Source organism: Anguilla rostrata, chromosome 16, assembly GCF_018555375.3.
Source record: "Anguilla rostrata isolate EN2019 chromosome 16, ASM1855537v3, whole genome shotgun sequence".
NCBI lineage: Eukaryota > Metazoa > Chordata > Actinopteri > Anguilliformes > Anguillidae > Anguilla > Anguilla rostrata.
Window position 1 is genome coordinate 18,528,541 of NC_057948.1, and position 19,266 is coordinate 18,547,806.

General features: G+C 44.7%; 2 protein-coding genes across 4 annotated transcripts in view; one reads left to right on the plus strand and one right to left on the minus strand.

Moving 5' to 3' along the window:
• itga11b (integrin, alpha 11b) overlaps positions 1–19,266 on the minus strand; it is a 120,000-nt gene that overhangs the window by 56,758 nt on the left and 43,976 nt on the right. The window lies entirely within an intron of this gene.
• The window catches only part of coro2bb (coronin, actin binding protein, 2Bb), a 43,967-nt gene continuing 40,621 nt past the window's right edge, over positions 15,921–19,266 (plus strand). Inside the window, exon 1 of the mRNA XM_064312335.1 lies at positions 15,921–16,194. Within this exon, the coding sequence (XP_064168405.1) occupies positions 16,180–16,194 (15 nt within the window). The 5' untranslated portion in view covers positions 15,921–16,179. The remainder of the gene's footprint in view (positions 16,195–19,266) is intronic.

A 19,266-nucleotide genomic window follows, 5' to 3' on the forward strand; every position in this document is an offset into this window, starting at 1 on the left:
CCCCTGAGAACAAGAGGGTCATCTTATAAACTGGAATAAAATGATCCGGTTGGAATGACCTGATCAACATGCACTGGAGAGAAATACAATTATTAGTGGGTCAAGTAACATGGTGTGTGCTTGGGTGGCCTTAGGGTTGATTTTAGTATGGGTGGAATGATGTCATGTTGGTCTGCAGGAATGCTGTGGCTGCATGTCAGTGTCTCTGCTTCACTCCCGGCAGTGTTCAATAGCTGGACTCCGCCTCTCCCTTCCCAGCATCCCCCAGTGCTCAGGGACTCTGTCATACGTGCCCAGGTAGAGCGCAGCAGCACTGCGATACACTGTTTACACATCTTTAATCTGCTCTGCTTGCAGTTTTGTAAGTTGGTTTAAGCTTTTAAAATGGGTGTTTAGGGTAGGAAGTCTCAAACACCAGTGGTGTGAACTCTATAGAGACTGCTCAGAACTGGGGCCCAGTCATAACAGGACAGAAATTGAGGCATTTATTTTGCCATGTGGGAGAGACTTGTCTTTGAGATTAGTGGAGAATAAATGTACAATTTCATTGCAAAAATGTCAGCTAACCTCCTGTGGTGCTGACAGATATGGCCATAAAACTGAACAATTAGGCCAGCATTTCAAACCCAGAAGTAAACAGTCATATCCTGACATTTAACTCAAGTGTTGAAAAAGTGTTAAGCCCTTGTGGACAGGCTCATGCGCAAATCACTGTCAGTCGGTCCTCCAGCCTGACGAGGGCCCTCATCCATCAGCACCCTCGCAGAGAGCCAGACCCAATGCGGCGAAGCCTGCAAAAATCATTACCCAGAATGCAGTGTAGCAGCTTCAAGCATGGCACAAAATTTTATGAGAAAGTGAAGAAAAACTTTCCAGTTTTATGCATGCTGTGCAAGTACCTTGCATGCTCAAAGCACATCAGACCTGCTGATGTCTGCTGAGGGAGGCAGCACAACAGTAATGCCTGTCCTTGTAACTAGTAATGCTCAATAATATTGAGGTAGTATTGGTATTAGCTGATAGTAGCTTAAAATCGGCATTGGCCAATAAGCCAAAATCATGGCTGATATGTTGATGCAACATATGTGAGGCAGAGTTTGAATTTGTGCTATAATGTAAAATATGGCAGTTTTGGCATTGGCATCAATTATAACATGTAAATACTCACGTTAAACAAATAATGTGTAAATGATCATGTTAAACAAATAATATGTTCACTAGATAACTGAGCACATTGTGACAAACTAATCTAGATTGTTAATTGGCTGACTAACAACAGCTTATTTGCTGTAACTATTTAACAGCTCACACACAGCTGAACTAAGCTTGCTAGTTAGCAAGCAATCTCAGTCTTGAATAGTGTAATGTTACCTATGGTGTTTGTAATGTTAGATACCAACTAGCTAGCTAGCTGGGGTTTAAATGCTGCAAGTTGACTTGTCAGTTACCATATTTTTGCCGGTAATGTATTTATGCACCAGATAGCTTACTGATCAGATATGAGATGGGTAAACAGGGGACTGGGTCTATGGTTCTGGAGGCCTTAGTGGGATCTGGGGCAGGCCATGTCCTGACCTGAATGAATGTGGGAGATGGTAAGGGGGAGAGATGTCAATCGAACATGAGCTAGCTGGAGTATCTATACTTGCAGTGACAGATAGTGGGGTAACGGAGCAGTGAGGTCCTCCCTTCCACACCCCAGATCCACTGAGCAAGCCGGTGCCAGGGAAAACCTCACAGTTATCCAAACAACAGCGGGGGGCCTTAAATATGGATCTGAAATGTGGGGAAATGAATTCAGTCTGAGCTATGAGTCATAGTGGCTTTTCCAGATATCTGGTATGAGTGAGTGAGTCTGGAGCAATGCAGAGTGATAAAGCAAGCAACTCAACACAGACCAGTGACAGAGCACAAGCCACTCAACCAACTCACTCAGCTCACAATCTTGTACAGGCCGGGTTCTCATAAGAACATTGAGATGTTGGGCAATATCATAACCCTTACTTTTACTATAGAAGATGTAAATCTTATTGCGCATGCAAATGTGAATATCAATTTGGGAATATTAAAATGAGAATAAATATTTTTACAATAATTACTTAATTACAACAGAAACGTGAATAACTTGCTTGCACAGATATTGTGGCAATATGCTGTGTTTGTTTGTCTTTATAAATGATAAGTTATATATAGTATTTTTTGTAAATTATGTAAAGTGGTGCATACCAGTGTGTACACTTAATCAAGAATACAGCCAATTAATTACATGTTCTATAGTTTAACCTTGTTCCATAGTGTTTTTTTAATGTATTTTCAGAAATGTGATGACTACTCAGCTTAAAATATTGTTTTTGTTCATTACGAATAGCTATTGGCCATATACTGTATGATGTATATCATATACAGGACTACACACTTGATTTTTCCCACTTTTCTTTGCAATTGTTATCTAGAAAGTGTCATTAAAGATTTTAAAAGGGCATATTAACAAAACAAAAATACAATGAAGTGACTGATTAATACATTTGAATAATTAACTTGTAAATAATGTTGTATTGTAATAGGTATGTATGAAATGTTGCTAACTGTGTTTTTGGTACATTTATCACAGTGGCAGACATGCAATACACAACACCTGACGCATGACCATATGGCATGAAGGCAGACGGTACAGACCGTCTCATGTGGACGATGTACTCATCATCTATGTTCTTCAAACATTTTCTTGGGACTCAGTCCAGTCATAGCAAATATACCCACCGCACGATGAGAGGACATTTTGTACAGCAACTGTTACGGTGACTGAAAACGACATGTGTGGAATTGATTAAGGAAAATCAGTGCGTTACGTTGACTCTATTGCCCTCTTGAAGCTCTTACCCTATAGGCGTCCAGGTGAAAACCCAGCTACATTTGGTTGAAAACTGAAAGTTTAGGATGGAGCCAGGCTCGAGAATAACTCATAAATGCTTAAGTGGACTCACGGCTGTGACGTATGGACACTGTTAGGGTCATGCTCCACTGGCATGCTTACTCGTGCTCTGCGGATGCAGGGATTTTAATTGTGAAAGACAGCGCTCTCTGCAGGAAAGTGCTTTAACATCAGGTGAAGATGGCCACTCTACAATTAAGGAACAAATCACACTGATCTTGCCTTCTGTGGATGTAAGCACATCCAAACCATTCCAGGAACAGTTATCCCCTCCCCATTACGGGACGGCCGGAATTCGACCCTTCGGGAGCGTTTTTGTTTCCGATATTTGTTCACTACCTTTATCCAAGGCACAAACCAAAGTCTCCCATTGCTTCTGTAAACCAACCACTGACCGCTGAAGGTCATGGTACCGCACTGCCTTATTCGGTCATGTTGCAGTATTGAGTAAAGTCTAGCTGTCTTACATCATGTCCGGCCACAGCAGCACTAGAAAACGCATTCGGAAACGCAGTGACGGACGCGTTGTGCTGCAGGTCATTTAAGATCACATGCTGCTTACTGCAAGAGGGGAGCGCCTCAACTCTGACACAATTCTCAGAGCAGCCAACTAAGCATGTTTCCTTTCCACCTTAGGAACAAAAGGGCTCCTGAACGCTGAACGGATCCACTGTACACTGCTTTAACCCCAACGCATGGAATATTCTACATACACAGTTTTTGATGAAGATTAGCGGCAGTGGTAGTAGTAGTAGATGTAGCAGTAGTACAGTTGTAGTTGAGGCAGTAGAAACCAGCAGTAGTAGTTTTAGAAGTTGTAATAATATTTCTTGGTTTTGGGGATTCTCTTGCTTCCGTCCATGATATTTCAGTTATATATGGAAAAAAAATCTAAGAGGGGGAAAAAACAAACATTTCACATATGACATTCCCCTCAGATTTCTATGGAAAATATATATGTGTATGATTTTTTTTTTCATGTCAACCATGTTTCCAGAAAGTTAAGCTTATTTGTAATGAATTAATGTCCACTGGCCACTGAGACTGAGAGCCTCTCCGGGGGTTTTGAATAAGCTCCATATGGCAGCTCCTCTAGGAGGACGCACAGAATCTCAGTGGCGGGGCGCAGGGCTGTGGTGGTTCGCCCCAGACCGCTACCTTTCGGGGCTGCGCTTCAGGGTTCTGCGTTTATTTTCATACCAGTGCCGGCTCTCATACCAGAGTCTGCTCCGGCTAATTATGGAAAATCTTAAATTTTAGGAAACAGAATGAAAAATCGAGGCCGTCAGCTCTGCGGTTTGTTGTATGAAATTTATGATCAAATAACAGACATGTGTCATACTTCGGTTTAGTTATAATGCTGGTGATAAAACACAAATGCTGGACAAATCTGAGCTTTATTTCTTTACTAATTAATTTAGTACTTTACTAATTATTTAACATTAATGTTATTTTTTTTAAAACTCAAAGACACTGTAAAGCCAAAATTGTACCTTCATTGTAATCCATGTGCTTTTCAGAACAAGGCGTGGCAGTGTGAGATTTGTCCTCAGTGTATGAGTTATATTCCATTCCATTTTATTTGGGAGACACTTTTATCCAAAGGGACATATGAGTGCATACCAAAGGCCATTGGAACAACTACAGAACACAGGTCCGATAAGGTACAATTCTCATTAAGTATTAATTATCCACAGCCATGAACATCAAGGCTAGTTTACACGGCAAGCATAGACCAAGTTAGTGAAGAGCAAGCATTCAGTGAATGGGAAGTCAAACTAGAAATTAGAAACTTCAAGAGATACGATAAAGAGCTACAACATCAAAATGATGGTACACGTGGAACAGAAAATTGTTATCTCAAGATGCAAGAAAGAAAGTATACGACAGTGATCAGTGATTCAAGAGTTTCCTGCCAATGTAAGACTTGAGCTATTTTACTGCAAGCCACACAGCTGATGAATTTACATTTCTGTTAACACCACCACATCGCACCATGATGTGAGATCTTTACGCTATCTAGAAGAGTTCAGACTTTTACACCACACTGTGGGGGGAATGTCACGCTACTAGTAATGAATAAGATGGTATCAAGAAGAAAATAAATTTCCTTATATAGATCCACTTGCCAAAACCACCCTGGGAAATTATGCGTATAGACCCAGCTACTGACGCTCTGCTTCCTGTAGTGTTTGCATTTTGTGTTGCTGCCCTCCTTTCCTCACACATCAGGGAAAAAAAGCAGGGTCCAGTCCTAATAAAGCACTGTGTTTCCAAACCTTGGCCAGCACACTTGAACTTAAGCTCACCTGAATGTAGCCCTGGGAATTACCTTATTTATTAATCCTACAGTTTTTATGGACAGAGATTGGTAGTTAGGAAAACTTATTGTATCCCCTAAAAATGTCTATGTTACTGTAGCCTTCAAACTTTTAAAAATAGAACGGCATAGACACATTTGAATTTGGCTTGCAAGCCAGTAATTTATATGACTTTAAATTTCACACACGCATAACAGTATGCACACATTAATTAAACATGAAGTATCTCACATCCTCAAACAGAAAAGTTGAAAACTTTAGTTTGATGCTGGATAGAGGGACATCTAGAGCAGGGCTGTGCAGAGACCTTTTGAGGGGCAGGAGCTGAAAAGTGAGGAAATGGCACACCAGCCTAGTGAACCTGTTTTACACCCAGTTATTGAAAATGAATAACAGCAACCCTAATAATACTTAATTAATAATAATAATAATAATAATAATAATAATACATTTTAAAAATCAAAACAAGGGGCACATTGGGCAAAAGAGGTGGGTACTCGAGCACCCCCCCCGCTGCACATGCCAGATCTAGAGGTATCTTGGAGGCAGAGAAAGGGATCTTTTTATGGAAAGAACGCTCTTTCAGAAGCCAGTCATGAAAGTTATACAAGAGAGACAATGTTACGGACTGCTGAGCCTGTTTACTATAAAACAGTAGTTTCCTGCACCTCACGTCTGAGATACCACAAATACGGGAAATATGCAGGGAATAGCCTAAAAATAACCCAAATGACTGTCACAGAGGACGAAATAAGGAATGATACTCTTCCTGTTCTAGAAGGGAAAAAATGTACTTGGAAAGAACTCATAAGCACCTTTACAAAAAAAACAGTGGCTCGAAATATTTTTGTCTTCCAGCACTGGCTGGCCCCCGTGTCTGGCTGAGCCAAACAGCTGGTGGGCCTGGAGCGGGCTTATTTAGCTGGAAATACCGACTCAGACACTGACAGTAAACTTCCAGATCGCTCCTGCTGCACTTTGATTTAGGAGTGAGAACTGTGCCAGGGGTCGTCTCTGGAGCTACCATCCCCCCGCCAATCAACCAGTGGGTAAACACTCCCTCTGAGGGTGCTGAGAGACAACTCTACCACCGTCAGTGCTGATTGGTCTAAATGAGTCTGGCCTTTGTATCAGAGGATCCAATGATAAAGACAGGAATTGGTCCAGGCGTTGCATAAAGCAACAATTCTAAAGCGAAGGTCCTTGAAACTCAGATGGTTCTCATGAAAAAAATTTTTATACAATATCTTACTTATTACATATTTCTACAGCCAGATTAAATAACATTTGTCTTGTTTACACATCCTTGGTAATATTGTGTTTAGTTAGTAAATATTCATGTTCTAGTAAGTAACATGATTTTGATATGCATTGCAGCATGTAGTGGGTGATGGTAAAGGTTAATAATTTTTCATCAGATTTAGTTGGAGTCTGAAGTGGTAACACACACAGGGAGAACCTTGAGAATCTTATGAAACTGACAACAGGGATCCTAATTCTCACACCACTAATGCATCAGAATTTTACTCTAGTAAAGCGACAGTGGCAACCAGGATAGCACTTCCCTGCTATAGGCGTGTGTGTGTGTGTGTGTGTCTGCCCCTGCTTACCAAAGTGGGTCTCATAACCGGACCAATGCTGTCTGTGCCCCAGAGAAAGTCATTTATCCTGAATTAACATTAAACATTCTGAAAGCTGGCTGGGAAAAGGCGTCATCCAAGCAAATAAATAACAATAATATAAAAACATTGAAATTGCATTCATACCAGTGCTCTCATAACTGGCTCTGAAACTGGGCTGGGGAACTCAAGCACGTAAACGACCGTCCATGCGAGGTAAAGACACGGTACAGAGCGATGAATGATCCCAGACTGCTCAACACGGCGCACAGCCTTGCATTGCACTTCGATCTGGGCCGGCCTGGCCTGCGGAGACGCACAAACGTCCCGCTGCAGCTGCTTTTCATAAGAACATCCCAGGAGAGTTGGATCACTGTTGGTCACTCTAGGGCCACGTGTACAGCACACGTACGCACGCTGAACCTCAGAGGCTGTGTGACTGGATCACCGGCCTGACACACTTCCCCTGCTCTGGGCCACTCAGGGGTTCTGGTCCAAACTCAGGGTTGCGAAGGTGAAGGTGAACTTTGGGCACGTTTGTGTATTTGTGCATGCGTGGGTTTGTGTGTGTGTGTGTGTGTGTGTGTGTGTGTGTGTGTGTGTCGGTGTCGGTGTCTGTGTCTTTGTGCTTTAATAAAGCTTTAATTACTTCTTGGTAGACAGAGGTCAGGTGTGACTGACAGGTTTAACCAATGGCAGCTGCCCATTACAGGGCTGTGTAGAGAATGTGCTATGGACAGAAGATAAGCAAAGGCCCAGGGGACTTTATGGAGCTTGTGAGTGCACCAGGAGAGTCAGGACAAGGTTGTTATAGCATTCTGTGGTTTTGCGTGGAATTCCAGGACTTGTGAGCGTCTGAACCTGAGACAGAGATATGATACGTGTAATCACCAGGAGATTGAGCCCTAATGGAGGCAAGCGCAGAGAGCTTATCACAGTCCCTGTCTGCTTCTCCACAGTCATGTGGAAACAGGGACTGTGCTAAGCACCAGGAGACTGAGCCCTAATGGAGGTAAGAACAGAGAGCTTAGCACAGTCCCTGTTTCCACATGACTGTGGAGAAGCAGACAGGCCACACACAATCAGAGACAGTACACACTGTTCTGTCAAGAGTCAAATCAGGCAAAGCAGAATGGAGTAACTCTCTGTCTGAGAAAGGGCTTTGAAATCCACCCCCCTTCCTCCCCCTCCCCACACACACACGCACCCGTACCCTTACTCATGCATGTACTTTGTCTCCTCCAGTCTCACTCACACACATGCAGAGACACAGGCACACATACACACAACCAATTTTGAGCCATTCTTAATAAAACATTCAGATCATATTTTAACTCGTTTGCTTCAAGTGCAAAGCTTGACAAATCTAAATGTAGGGACTAGTCCTCAAGTATATCACTTCTGTTAATAACAAACTTCTGAAATATCACTGAATTCAAAACTAGTAGGCATCCCATTTAGTGAAAATTGCTCTGGTTTTCCATTTATGTTACTATTTGTGCTGAATACAAGGAACTAAGCTAAAAAGATTCACTTTTTTCTTTTGTCTCCTCTTTTGGACTTTTGCTTAACAAGGGATGCTTCTTAAGTACTACCACATGGGCCTTTGCACTGTGGTTTATAAAAATGACTGTGCTGCTTTCCAGATAGGTTGTGTTATGTGTGCATGTGCGTAACAGGAAGAGTGTGAGTATAAGTCTGCGTGTATGTGTGTGTGTGTGTGTGTGTGTGTGTGTGAGCGAATGTTCATACGGAGGGTCTCTGAAACAGAGCCACAGACCACAGCTTAAAATCACACACATTATTCCACCACTTCAGCGCCACCTAAACACCACCCACTCCTCATGAGCCTTGGGTTGCCAGATCTTTTAAAAGCTCTAATATCAGTCTGCAACTTTCCTTTTTCTTTTTTTTTCATTCAGCAATCAGCCACAGACGCATTGGCTTGGGATTTCCACAGCTTTCAGCAGCTGCTCTACAGTTTATCCATCTGACGTGAGGCTGTGACGGGGTTAGCCATGTAGTAATGACTTTATGAGAGGAAAATGACACGCATGGAAAGTTCCACAGAATGTATGTGTGAGTGTGTGTATATATGCATGTGCAATCACAGAGGATATTTTATGGGACACAGTTGCACAAATTAGTGCCTATCATATAGGTAGGGGAAAAAATACATCAAAGAATATGACCTTGGATGGCGGTTGGGGGGGGAGGGGGGTGTTCGGAAGGCAGAGAAAGGAAGTTGAGACACATCAGGTAAAGCAAAAGGAAAATATTCAAAAAATGCTTCAGTCTACTTTGACAGGAAGTGGAAAAGTTAGTCGGGACATTTGTGTGGAAAGCAAACTGATGGCCAGACACAAGCTCACATTATGCGGACACACACATATGCACACACTTATCACTCGATTGAATTTAACAGCACGGATGACGGATGAACATGAGTCAGAGTGAATCAGTATTTTCCTCATAGTGATATAGTGACAGTGATATGCCTCAGACCAATTCATATAAAATTACAATAAAAAAGACATATTTCTTTAGGCAATGAACTAATTCACTGCCTCTCTCTCTCTGTCACTCTCCCTCCCTCTTCCTCTCTCCGTCTTTCTCTCTCTCTCTCCCTCACTCGCAGTTTGTGTCCAGTCTGTAGTCCACGGGAAATTTTGTTCACAGGACCTATAACCCAAGCCGTGCGCGGTCAACATTTCGCCACAGTATCTGTTTGAGAAAGAAGGGATTTTGTGGCGGGCCCTAGTGCTGGGTTCGGGGGCTGCTGGGGGAGAGCCACGTGCGTGTGTTTAGGCAGGATGGGGATGGGGAGAGAAAATCTAGAGACCAGAGACTGCCCCCTGCTGTTGGGGTACAGTTTCTGCAGGGGAAAGTATATTAATCTCTGTGTGAGCAACGAACAGAAATCCATCACATAAAACACACCTTGGGTTTTGTTTAAGAAACAAATCCTAAATAAAGAACTTAATTGGATTCACTGGGAACTTTAAAATCTGCTGTATAGGGGCCTGGTCCAACTAAACACTTTACTTTGCGTTACAAAAGGTGGTTTCAATACTTTCCTTAATAAAGGTTTCACTTTGGTCCACACCTTAAACTTTAAGTTAAAGCAAACTTCTGATAAATATGCCAGACTGTAGATTGATTCTCTAAATATATATTTTTTGCAATGAGTCAGGGAAAGCCCTGCTGACTGAAGCTTTGTCTGCGTGGATGACCCTATGGCCAGCGGTCCATTTCCCCGTGGAAACCCCAGCTGCAGATGCAATGGCACAGCCCCGGCAGGACTGACACCACAGGGTACTTCCCTGCACTGAAGACAGGTGCCTGAGCCTGATCTTTCACATGCCTGCTCATAAACTGTATCCAATTATGAGTCTTCACATATTGCATGTGTGCTATGGATTCATGGTTTATTGTCAGGACTGCAACTTTAGGTTTTAATGACTGCCATTTCTGTTTAAAAAATGCATGGTATGTCTGCCGCAGTGAAGTGGCACTTTAGGAGCTGCCTAACATGTTGCCTAACATCACAGTGGAGAGACAATGAGGTTTTTTTAAGATGGATAAAATGCAATGACAGCATTCAGAGTGATGCAAATAGACACAAAAAAACAAACATATGATTGCAAAAGCAAAGCGAAGAAAGCATGTGAAAATAGCCCAGCCACAGACGTGCGGGGAGCAGACGGACTTGGGGGAGCTCATTACCGAAGCCTTGTCCTCCCCGTCCCTACAGTTTAAATTAAAGAGGACTGAATGGAGGAGATCGCATTAATTAAGCCCTGCTCCACTCCCCTCAACTAGGAGCACATGGAGTATAGGGACTAATATCTGTATTATTAGTTCATTTGTTAACAAAGACAGGAAGCACACAAGGAAGGTTGATGTGAATGGCTGGCAGACTTCACAGAGCCTGCACATCTACAGGATAGCAGCCTATGCTAGCAGGTAGACTTCACAGAGCCTGCACATCTACAGGATAGCAGCCTATGCTGGCAGCAGACTTCACAGAGCCTGCACATCTACAGGATAGCAGCCTATGCTAGCAGCAGACTTCACAGAGCCTGCACATCTACAGGATAGCAGCCTATGCTACAGGTAGCTCTAACAGTGCCTGCAACATCTACATGGATAGCAGCATATTCTAGAGGTAGACTTCACAGAGCCTGCAATCTACAAAGGATAGCAGCTTATGCTAGCAGCAGACTTCACAGAGCCTGCACATCTACGGGATAGCGCTTGAGCAGTAACTTCACAGTAGCCTGCACAGTCTACAGGATAGAGCATATGCTAGCAGCAGACTTCACAGAGCCTGCAATCTCACAGGATAGCAGCCTATGCTGGCAGCAGACTTCACAGAGCCTGCACATCTACAGGATAGCAGCCTATGCTAGCAGCAGACTTCACAGAGCCTGCACATCTACAGGATAGCAGCCTATGCTAGCAGGTAGACTTCACAGAGCCTGCACATCTACAGGATAGCAGCATATGCTAGCAGCAGACTTCACAGAGCCTGCACATCTACAGGATAGCAGCATATGCTAGCAGCAGACTTCACAGAGCCTCCGCATCTACTGGATAGCAGCCTATGCTAGCAGCAGACTTCACAGAGCCTGCACATCTACAGGATAGCAGCCTGTGCTAGCAGCAGACTTCACAGAGCCTGCACATCTACAGGATAGCAGCCTATGCTAGCAGCAGACTTCACAGAGCCTGCACATCTACAGGATAGCAGCATATGCTAGCAGCAGACTCAGAGAATTTCAGAGCACCGGCATCTTTCCCATTACATAACCACTGCAGTTACAAAAATTCATGGGCCTGAGGAAAAACAAAAATATTAAAGCGCCTAAGGCCAACAGTAGCATAGGAATAACATTTCCTGATCTTTTTTCACGCAAAAAGGTAATTACTTTTTTCTTGTCAGTGGCATTGTCTTCTTGGCACATTCACTGTTCCATATGGTTCACGTTTGCAAAAGAAAAACTGAACTGTCCAGCAGTCATAACTCAGTTAAGTGATGACTCATTCAGATTCAGGATCCAACCGAGAAGGGAATTAAATATCTCTATTGTCGAGGAAAGGTGCGCTTAACTTGCATCTATATTTCAGTATACGAAAAAACACACTGGCAGACACCATACAACAGGGGTCCCAAACCCTCAAATCTTCCCTCTAAATTTTCAGTGTCAAAAACTAATGTCAAAAGCTTGATAACTAGCCAATTTGGCACAACAACATACCATCCCGCGCAACATTACCCATTGACAGCGTTGGTAACATTATTTCACTGGCAACTCATGGTGCTAACCAAACTAACTTTGCTAGCTATTCAGTTTGCACAAAGAAGTGCTTCTCCCTGCACATCTATATTTTACTTTTAGATCACTCTTAAATTTGGACATTGCTTACAGTACCTATGGTGCAGTTAGTATGTGGTAACGTAACAACAGGTACATTGGCATGGTTGTATAATGACTCAGTTTTCTCATTTTATGTAAATCGTCATGTCAAATTCTTCAGGTTAGGGGAATATAAGAACTTCTTTGCTTTCAGAAAAATTTCAATTTTTCAACACAATAGCAAGTACTTAATATCAGCACATTTATTATTTGGTTCTTTATTTATAAGTATTTTTTATTGCACAAAGTCATTATTTCCCAATTACAATCTGAGTGACAACAAAAAACCGGAAAAACCTGTGACTCCCTGCAACACAACCGTGGCCTGAGCATACAAATGAGGTCATGGTTTATGGTGGCCACATGAGGGCAGCAGCGAGCTCATTATAGGCCTCTGCACACTCCAGTCTTCTGGTTATTGCTCAGAATGAATCAGCTCTCACAAACTATCAAATCCACAGTGGAATTAGTAGCATACACAGATGAACAGTAGGGTTAAGGCCACAGAAGACATTTCAACTTCCTACCAGCCAGAGATGTTCAACATAAAAAGTGGTTTATGGATACGAAAAAGAATAATCGTAGTGTAAAGGATCATGAGCTGCACTGAAATACAGTTTACAGCAGCGGTAGAGTCCAGGTTTAAGGAACATGAGCACTTTGGGAATGAGCGCTCCCTACACTGTTGGAAACATGAGCACAGGCCTAGTGCTGCTCTGATCCTGAAGCTCATTACCCTTCTAAACATTCATCATGTGAAGCAGCTTTCCTCTGAACACTGAAATGTATGAGGCTGCATTTTCAGATGCATGGTTAAGCAAATGCCACGAACCAAAAATGCCAGGAAAAGCCATAAAATGTATACCATATCTAGAGTGAGCAGACATCCCTCTTTTAATGGGACAGCCCCATATATGTCAGCTCCTCTTCATGCGTCCCGACCTATTCAGAGAAAATCTTGACTGGTCCCGAATTTCAGCCATACCATATTTCAGGGGATTTTCTGACTGTACCTGCCATTGTTTTATGATGTCACTGCATTATCGACATGGTCCCCCAGGGAATCTGATCATCCCAACCATAAACCCAACCACCACCCTCCATCATCTCACATGAATATCATCTTAACATAGGGATTTTATCATCAAGAAATATGCAAATACACAGTACATACACAAGCACTCACATACACAAAATGTGTTACTTTCCTTCTTACACAATTTTACAAGGTAGAAATGTATATTTTCAATAAAATATGCAATTGGTTCCACTAACATATTTTTTGTGTTGGCAAATAACTTTTTTTAAAATTTATAATAAAGAGATTATCATTTATATTGTTATATAGCCTGTATTTCTCAAAATCACCGCTAGATGGTAGCATCAGATACACTACGCAATTCTCAATATAAACCTTCATTAAAAAGACTAGAAAAAGCATAAAATGTTTCTCTGATCCATTATATTTTGGTGATATGGCTTTTGCTGTGGATATATTGGAGACATTAGAACAAACAAGAAAGTCCACAGTCCCATCACTGAATGAAAATGGCATAGTTCTTGGTATATGTGAGGCTTTTCATCATATAATTTTCATGGAGTTGAACTGATATCTGTAAGGTATAACATCAGCTGCACAGTGAAATACCTTCTATATTGAGAATTTAAATGAAATAATATTGATCTTGTGGGAGAGAGTTGCCTTGCCCTGGAGATATATCTTCCTAAGCAAAAATCTTATATTCCTAAACTGTGATTTGTACCCCCTTGCTGACAGGAAACTATAATGAAAGTGTAATAAACAGCCCAAGGACACAATGGACCACCATTGTTCCGAATGCAGTTCCACACCAAAAACAAGGGGGGCACTATTGAGACAGCAAGCAGCACATCAGAACCAGCTTCCATTGGCTGAGCTAAGCACATACAAAAGCAGATGTTGCTGTATTTTAAATATATTTAGATATTGTATATGGTCACCACCATCATTCTATTTGGCTGTGAGCTATAGATTTTGTCCCCGAAATATTGTATCACGGAGCATGAGGTCACTCCGACTCCAAAGCAATGAATCACGCCACCCACTGATTTCAAGGCTCGAACCTGATGTCGTAGTCAGTTTTTTCTTTTTCATTTGTCAAGGAACTCAGGAGATACACCCTGAAGGAATGTCCTCCTGATGAATCTCCCATCAACCCCTTTGTAGTTCTGCCATTTGTGGATTGGTCAAGGTTTTCATTTGTCTGAATGAATGGGACAGATCTGTGGCCCTGGATATTTTGCGCTCTGTGGGTCTGTTGTGAACTGGAAGCAGGGGGTCTTCAGAAGACCCATTGTTCTCGACAGGACACCAGGGCCCATTGTCTTATCAACCAGACCCAAGTCAGACATCCTGCGCTGAATGACACACATATATAACCCTCCCAAATCTAACACATGGGGGTGGCAGCGTGAACCATGCTGTGTGTGTCTGAGACTGCGGTGGCATTACGGAGCATGCTCAGTGCGTGTCTGAGACTGGGGTGGAAGTACGGAGCATGCTCAGTATGTCTGCGACTGGGGTGGCAGTACGGAGCATGCTCAGTGTGTGTCTGTGCCTGGGGTGGCACTATGGAGCATGCTCAGTGTATGTCTGCGACTGGGGTGGCAGTACGGAGCATGCTCAGTGTGTGTCTGTGCCTGGGGTGGCACTATGGAGCATGCTCAGTGTATGTCTGCGACTGGGGTGGCAGTACGGAGCATGCTCAGTGTGTGTCTGTGCCTGGGGTGGCACTATGGAGCATGCTCAGTGTATGTCTGAGACTGGGGTGGCACTATGGAGCATGCTCAGTGTATGTCTGCGACTGGGGTGGCTGTACGGAGCATGCTCAGTGTGTGTCCGAGACTGGGATGGCAGTACGGAGAACAAACCACACATATTCCATTTCAATTTGATATTCACTGAAGCCATTCAGGTAACATACCTGGCTCATGGGTACAAGAGTACTGACCTAACTGTGAATAAAACCTGCAATCTACTGATTCCAAGCCTGGCTTCCTTCCTATAATCATACTGTCCTGTTTTTGGGTTATCCCATTTAACATGGGCTGCACTGTTTGGGTCACACAAAAGGCTTTGATAGTGTTTTGTTTTTTTCAGTCAGTGCATATCCATTCACAAATTAACTCATGTATCTTGAGAAATACATTTCTATTACAATACAGAAAAAGAACTTTGGAAATTGGAATTTGGACAAAATTGGAAAAAATATGTACTAAGTTTTTTTTTTTTAAACTAAATAATTAAATCTGTTCAAACACTGGTGCACCTAAATGTGACCAGACACACACACACACACACACACACACACACATACACACACAGCAGACGACAGGCACTGCGACGCTGGCGGTGTGTCGAGGACTGTCTCTCACAGGAGGGTATGGCTCTCCCCCCTCCTCCCCTACGCCCGTCCTTATTGCTCTCTTTCTCTCCATCTCTTAGCCAACTGCGTTCCCCAGGCCGGTGCACTGATGAGCTCCATTAGGACTGTCAGTAATCAGATTGCTGGGAGGGGCGGAGTGTGAGTGGAGAGGAGAGAGGCAGGAGGAGGAGGAGAGGGAGGGAGGGAGGGAAAGAAGGAGGGGGATCCTGGCTGAGCTCTTCCTGTTGTGGTAACCACGCGCACTCAATCTCTCACTGCAGCACTTGCTACAGCAGCGGCAGCGATTGGCTTCTTCCTACCCTCCCTGCCTCTCTGTCTGCCTGCCTCTCTGTCTCTGCCTCTCTGCTTCACTCTCCCTCTCTCTCTCTCTCTCTCTGGCTGAAGGACCTGTGGTCAGCACAGCGGCTCACGCTCTCTCTGCACGAAGGGGACACCGGCCGGATCCTCCCTCAGAGTTTCTGCATGACTGTCACAAAGGTAAGCAGGGAGGCGGGACGGGGCTGTGCTGTGTTTGGGGCTGCAGAGACAGGACGGGGCTGTGCTGTGTTTGGGGCTGCAGGGAGGCGGGACGGGGCTGTGTTGTGTTTGGGGCTGCAGAGACAGGACGGGGCTGTGCTGTGTTTGGGGCTGCAGAGAGGTGGGACGGGGCTGCATTGTGTTTGGGGGTGCAGAGACAGGACGGGGCTGTGCTGTGTTTGGGGCTGCAGAGAGGTGGGACGGGGCTGCGTTGTGTTTGGGGCTGCAGAGACAGGACGGGGCTGTGCTGTGTTTGGGGCTGCAGAAAGCCGGGACATGGCTGTGCTGTGTTTGGGGCTGGTCCACTGTGAGAGGACGCTGCGGCAGGACGCAGCAGGGAGCCGTGTGGGGGATGGGGGGGGCTTAGGTGACAGGTTGAGGGCCGGTGAGGGCTGAACTTGAAGCGCAGGGCAGGGAAGCGCAGATGGGCTGCTCACCTTTGGGCTTACGGCCTGCCAGGTGCAGCTGTCAGTACAGGAGAGCACAAGAAGCCTGGCCCTGCCTTAAACTTCCTGCTGCAGAACGTCATCAGCATGCCTGCAGTGCTCAGGGTAGACCCTGCAGGCTGTGACTGTGTCCTGATGGCTCTAACGGCGGAGGCAGGAGAAAGAGCACGTTCTCCCAGGGGGGCGGGCTCGGGGATGAAGGAGGGGCCGGTGCTCCTTCCTGTGTGCAGGACAGCTGCGGTAAGCAGATAGAGCCACCTGAGCAGACAGCAGCTAAGCTGGAACAGGAGCGGGTCGGAGCAGAATAGAGTGTGCACGCGTGCGTTTGTTTTTGTTGTGTGTGTGTGCGCGTGTGTGTGTGTGTTGCCTGCAAATCTCAGCTGATTTCAGCAGCAGGCCAAATCTTAATCAGTCAAAGGGCTAGAGGAGCCTCACAGTGATATCGGTGTGCTGCTCCCCACTCAGAACAGTGGAGGACTGCTCACAACTTAAAGAATCACCTTTGAATGCGCGTGTGCACTCACACAAACACACACGAACACGCTCTTGCCAAGTGCATGATGGGGAAAGCGGTAAGGTGAGCGTGTGTGAGAGCCTGCAGAGCTTGTTTTGGTACGGGGGTTAAAGGCCCGAGCGTTTCTGATTGGTGAAAGCAGGGGCGGGAGACGGCTCACGGGAGCACAGCAGGGACCAGAGACAGGAACACAGCCCTGTGTTTAGTGTCCACATGCAGAGCTGTGGAATTACAACACGGCCCCTCACATTTTTCAATGTCAGATAAAATCATGCAAATATCAACCATGATACGCACCTTACAGCAGCATCTAATACATATGAATGACAGTCAGGCAGACTGTGTGAGCTGATGTGAGTGAGGACAGAGAAAAAGACTGCGACTCCCAGAAACCTCTTCCAGCACAGTGCCATTTTCATCAAGGCTCCATGCCTATATTGTCATAAAGGGCAAAGTCTACAAGCAGTATGAAGCACAATATATTAGCAAAATTTCAGCAGGAGACTTGTGTGGCAAAGAGCAAGACTGATCTACACTCTAAATATAGATCGGCTGTGGAGACCTATAAATAAGAATATTGATCTGTTCTCTAGAGAATGTAGTAATTATCCGTTTTAGTGAATGAGATGCATCGACGCAGCAGAGGCAGAGGCAGAGAGGTGGGGTGCTGTTCGCAGAGAAGGGGTAGAGTCAGGGCACTCCATGGGACCTTGGGATAGAGGTCAGTGTTTGCTGACTGCCAGGAATGAGGTTGTGTTGCGCTGAGGTAAGTAAAGGCACTCGACCGTCCCATTATCCCAGTGGAGCAGCGGAACTCTGACTCTGCTCAGCCGGCAGAGACAGGGAGGCTGTCTGTCCATAAGGGGACCGCAGACCGTATCATCAGCCAACAGCAAAGCAATGTAATCACCCCGACCCTGCTGACCCTAACAGGCACCGTGACAACGGGGCTAAGGCCAATCCAACAGCAAGCTAACATTTTCAGACCAATTTCTTTTCCTTTTTGTAATTATTGGTGACAACAGAGGCTGGATTAAAGTAAAGATGATAGGGGAAAAGAACTAGAATGTATGTGTGAACATATCTTTAGATGTCCTGGCAAGACACCACATCAAAAATGTTTTAAACCTTGTACGCACGCACACACACACACGTGCGCGCACGCACACACACACACACACACACACACACACGATCGGAAGAGGCCTGGAGGCAAAGCACATTGCTGATGAAGATGTCTAACAGGCTGAAGCACTGATTGAGGAGGGAACAGATTCTTGGAGCAGCCTACATGGGTATGCCTGAGGCCTTGGTAAAGCTCGACACTAAGTGTGAAGTTTTCCTCTCCCTGGGCGATATTTGTGCTCATTAAATGAAGCGGTGTGATGAGGTGCTTTAGAGTGTGTGCTGAGAGACGCCCGGGGCTGTTTGGAGGTGCTGAAGCACGCTCCAGGAAGCACAGGCAGAGCGCGCTGCTGCGTCTGATGCAGCCCGTCCTGAAAGGACCAGGTCCCGTCCCACTGTGGGGGCTGTGCTGAGACAGGCAGACTCCACACACAGAGGGGTGGAGGGGAGGAGGGGGCAGGATGGGTGCTACAGGACAGGTGGACGGAAAGGAAAGGAAACATACAGTATGATGGCCAAAGGGTGGGGACTTCCTCTTGAGAACACCAGGAAATGGCACAATGGCGGCATGTTTCCTGGAAATCCAAATTTAACCCACTGCAGGCTCAGGAATTGAGCATAAATGACTGGTGTGATAGAAAAATAATATTTCAGCTAAAGTACCCTATTTGAGTCCCAGACTCTAACAGCAGCACGATGTTCAGAGAGGAACCAATGGTGTCAGTACAGCTGTTTCTGTGAACATTGGTGTGGTATTGGGTAGGTGGTTTCTGCTTTTAGTATGAATAGTACAACTATAAATGGTGGCAATGGTTGGCTGTGTGTATGTGTGTGTATGCGTGCGTGTTTGTGTGCACGCTGGAGTGTGCGGGCTGGATTCCAGAGAGGAGAAAGACCCTGCATTGTTCTGCTTCACTTCAGATCAGTAACCCACTGAACTCTCCAGAA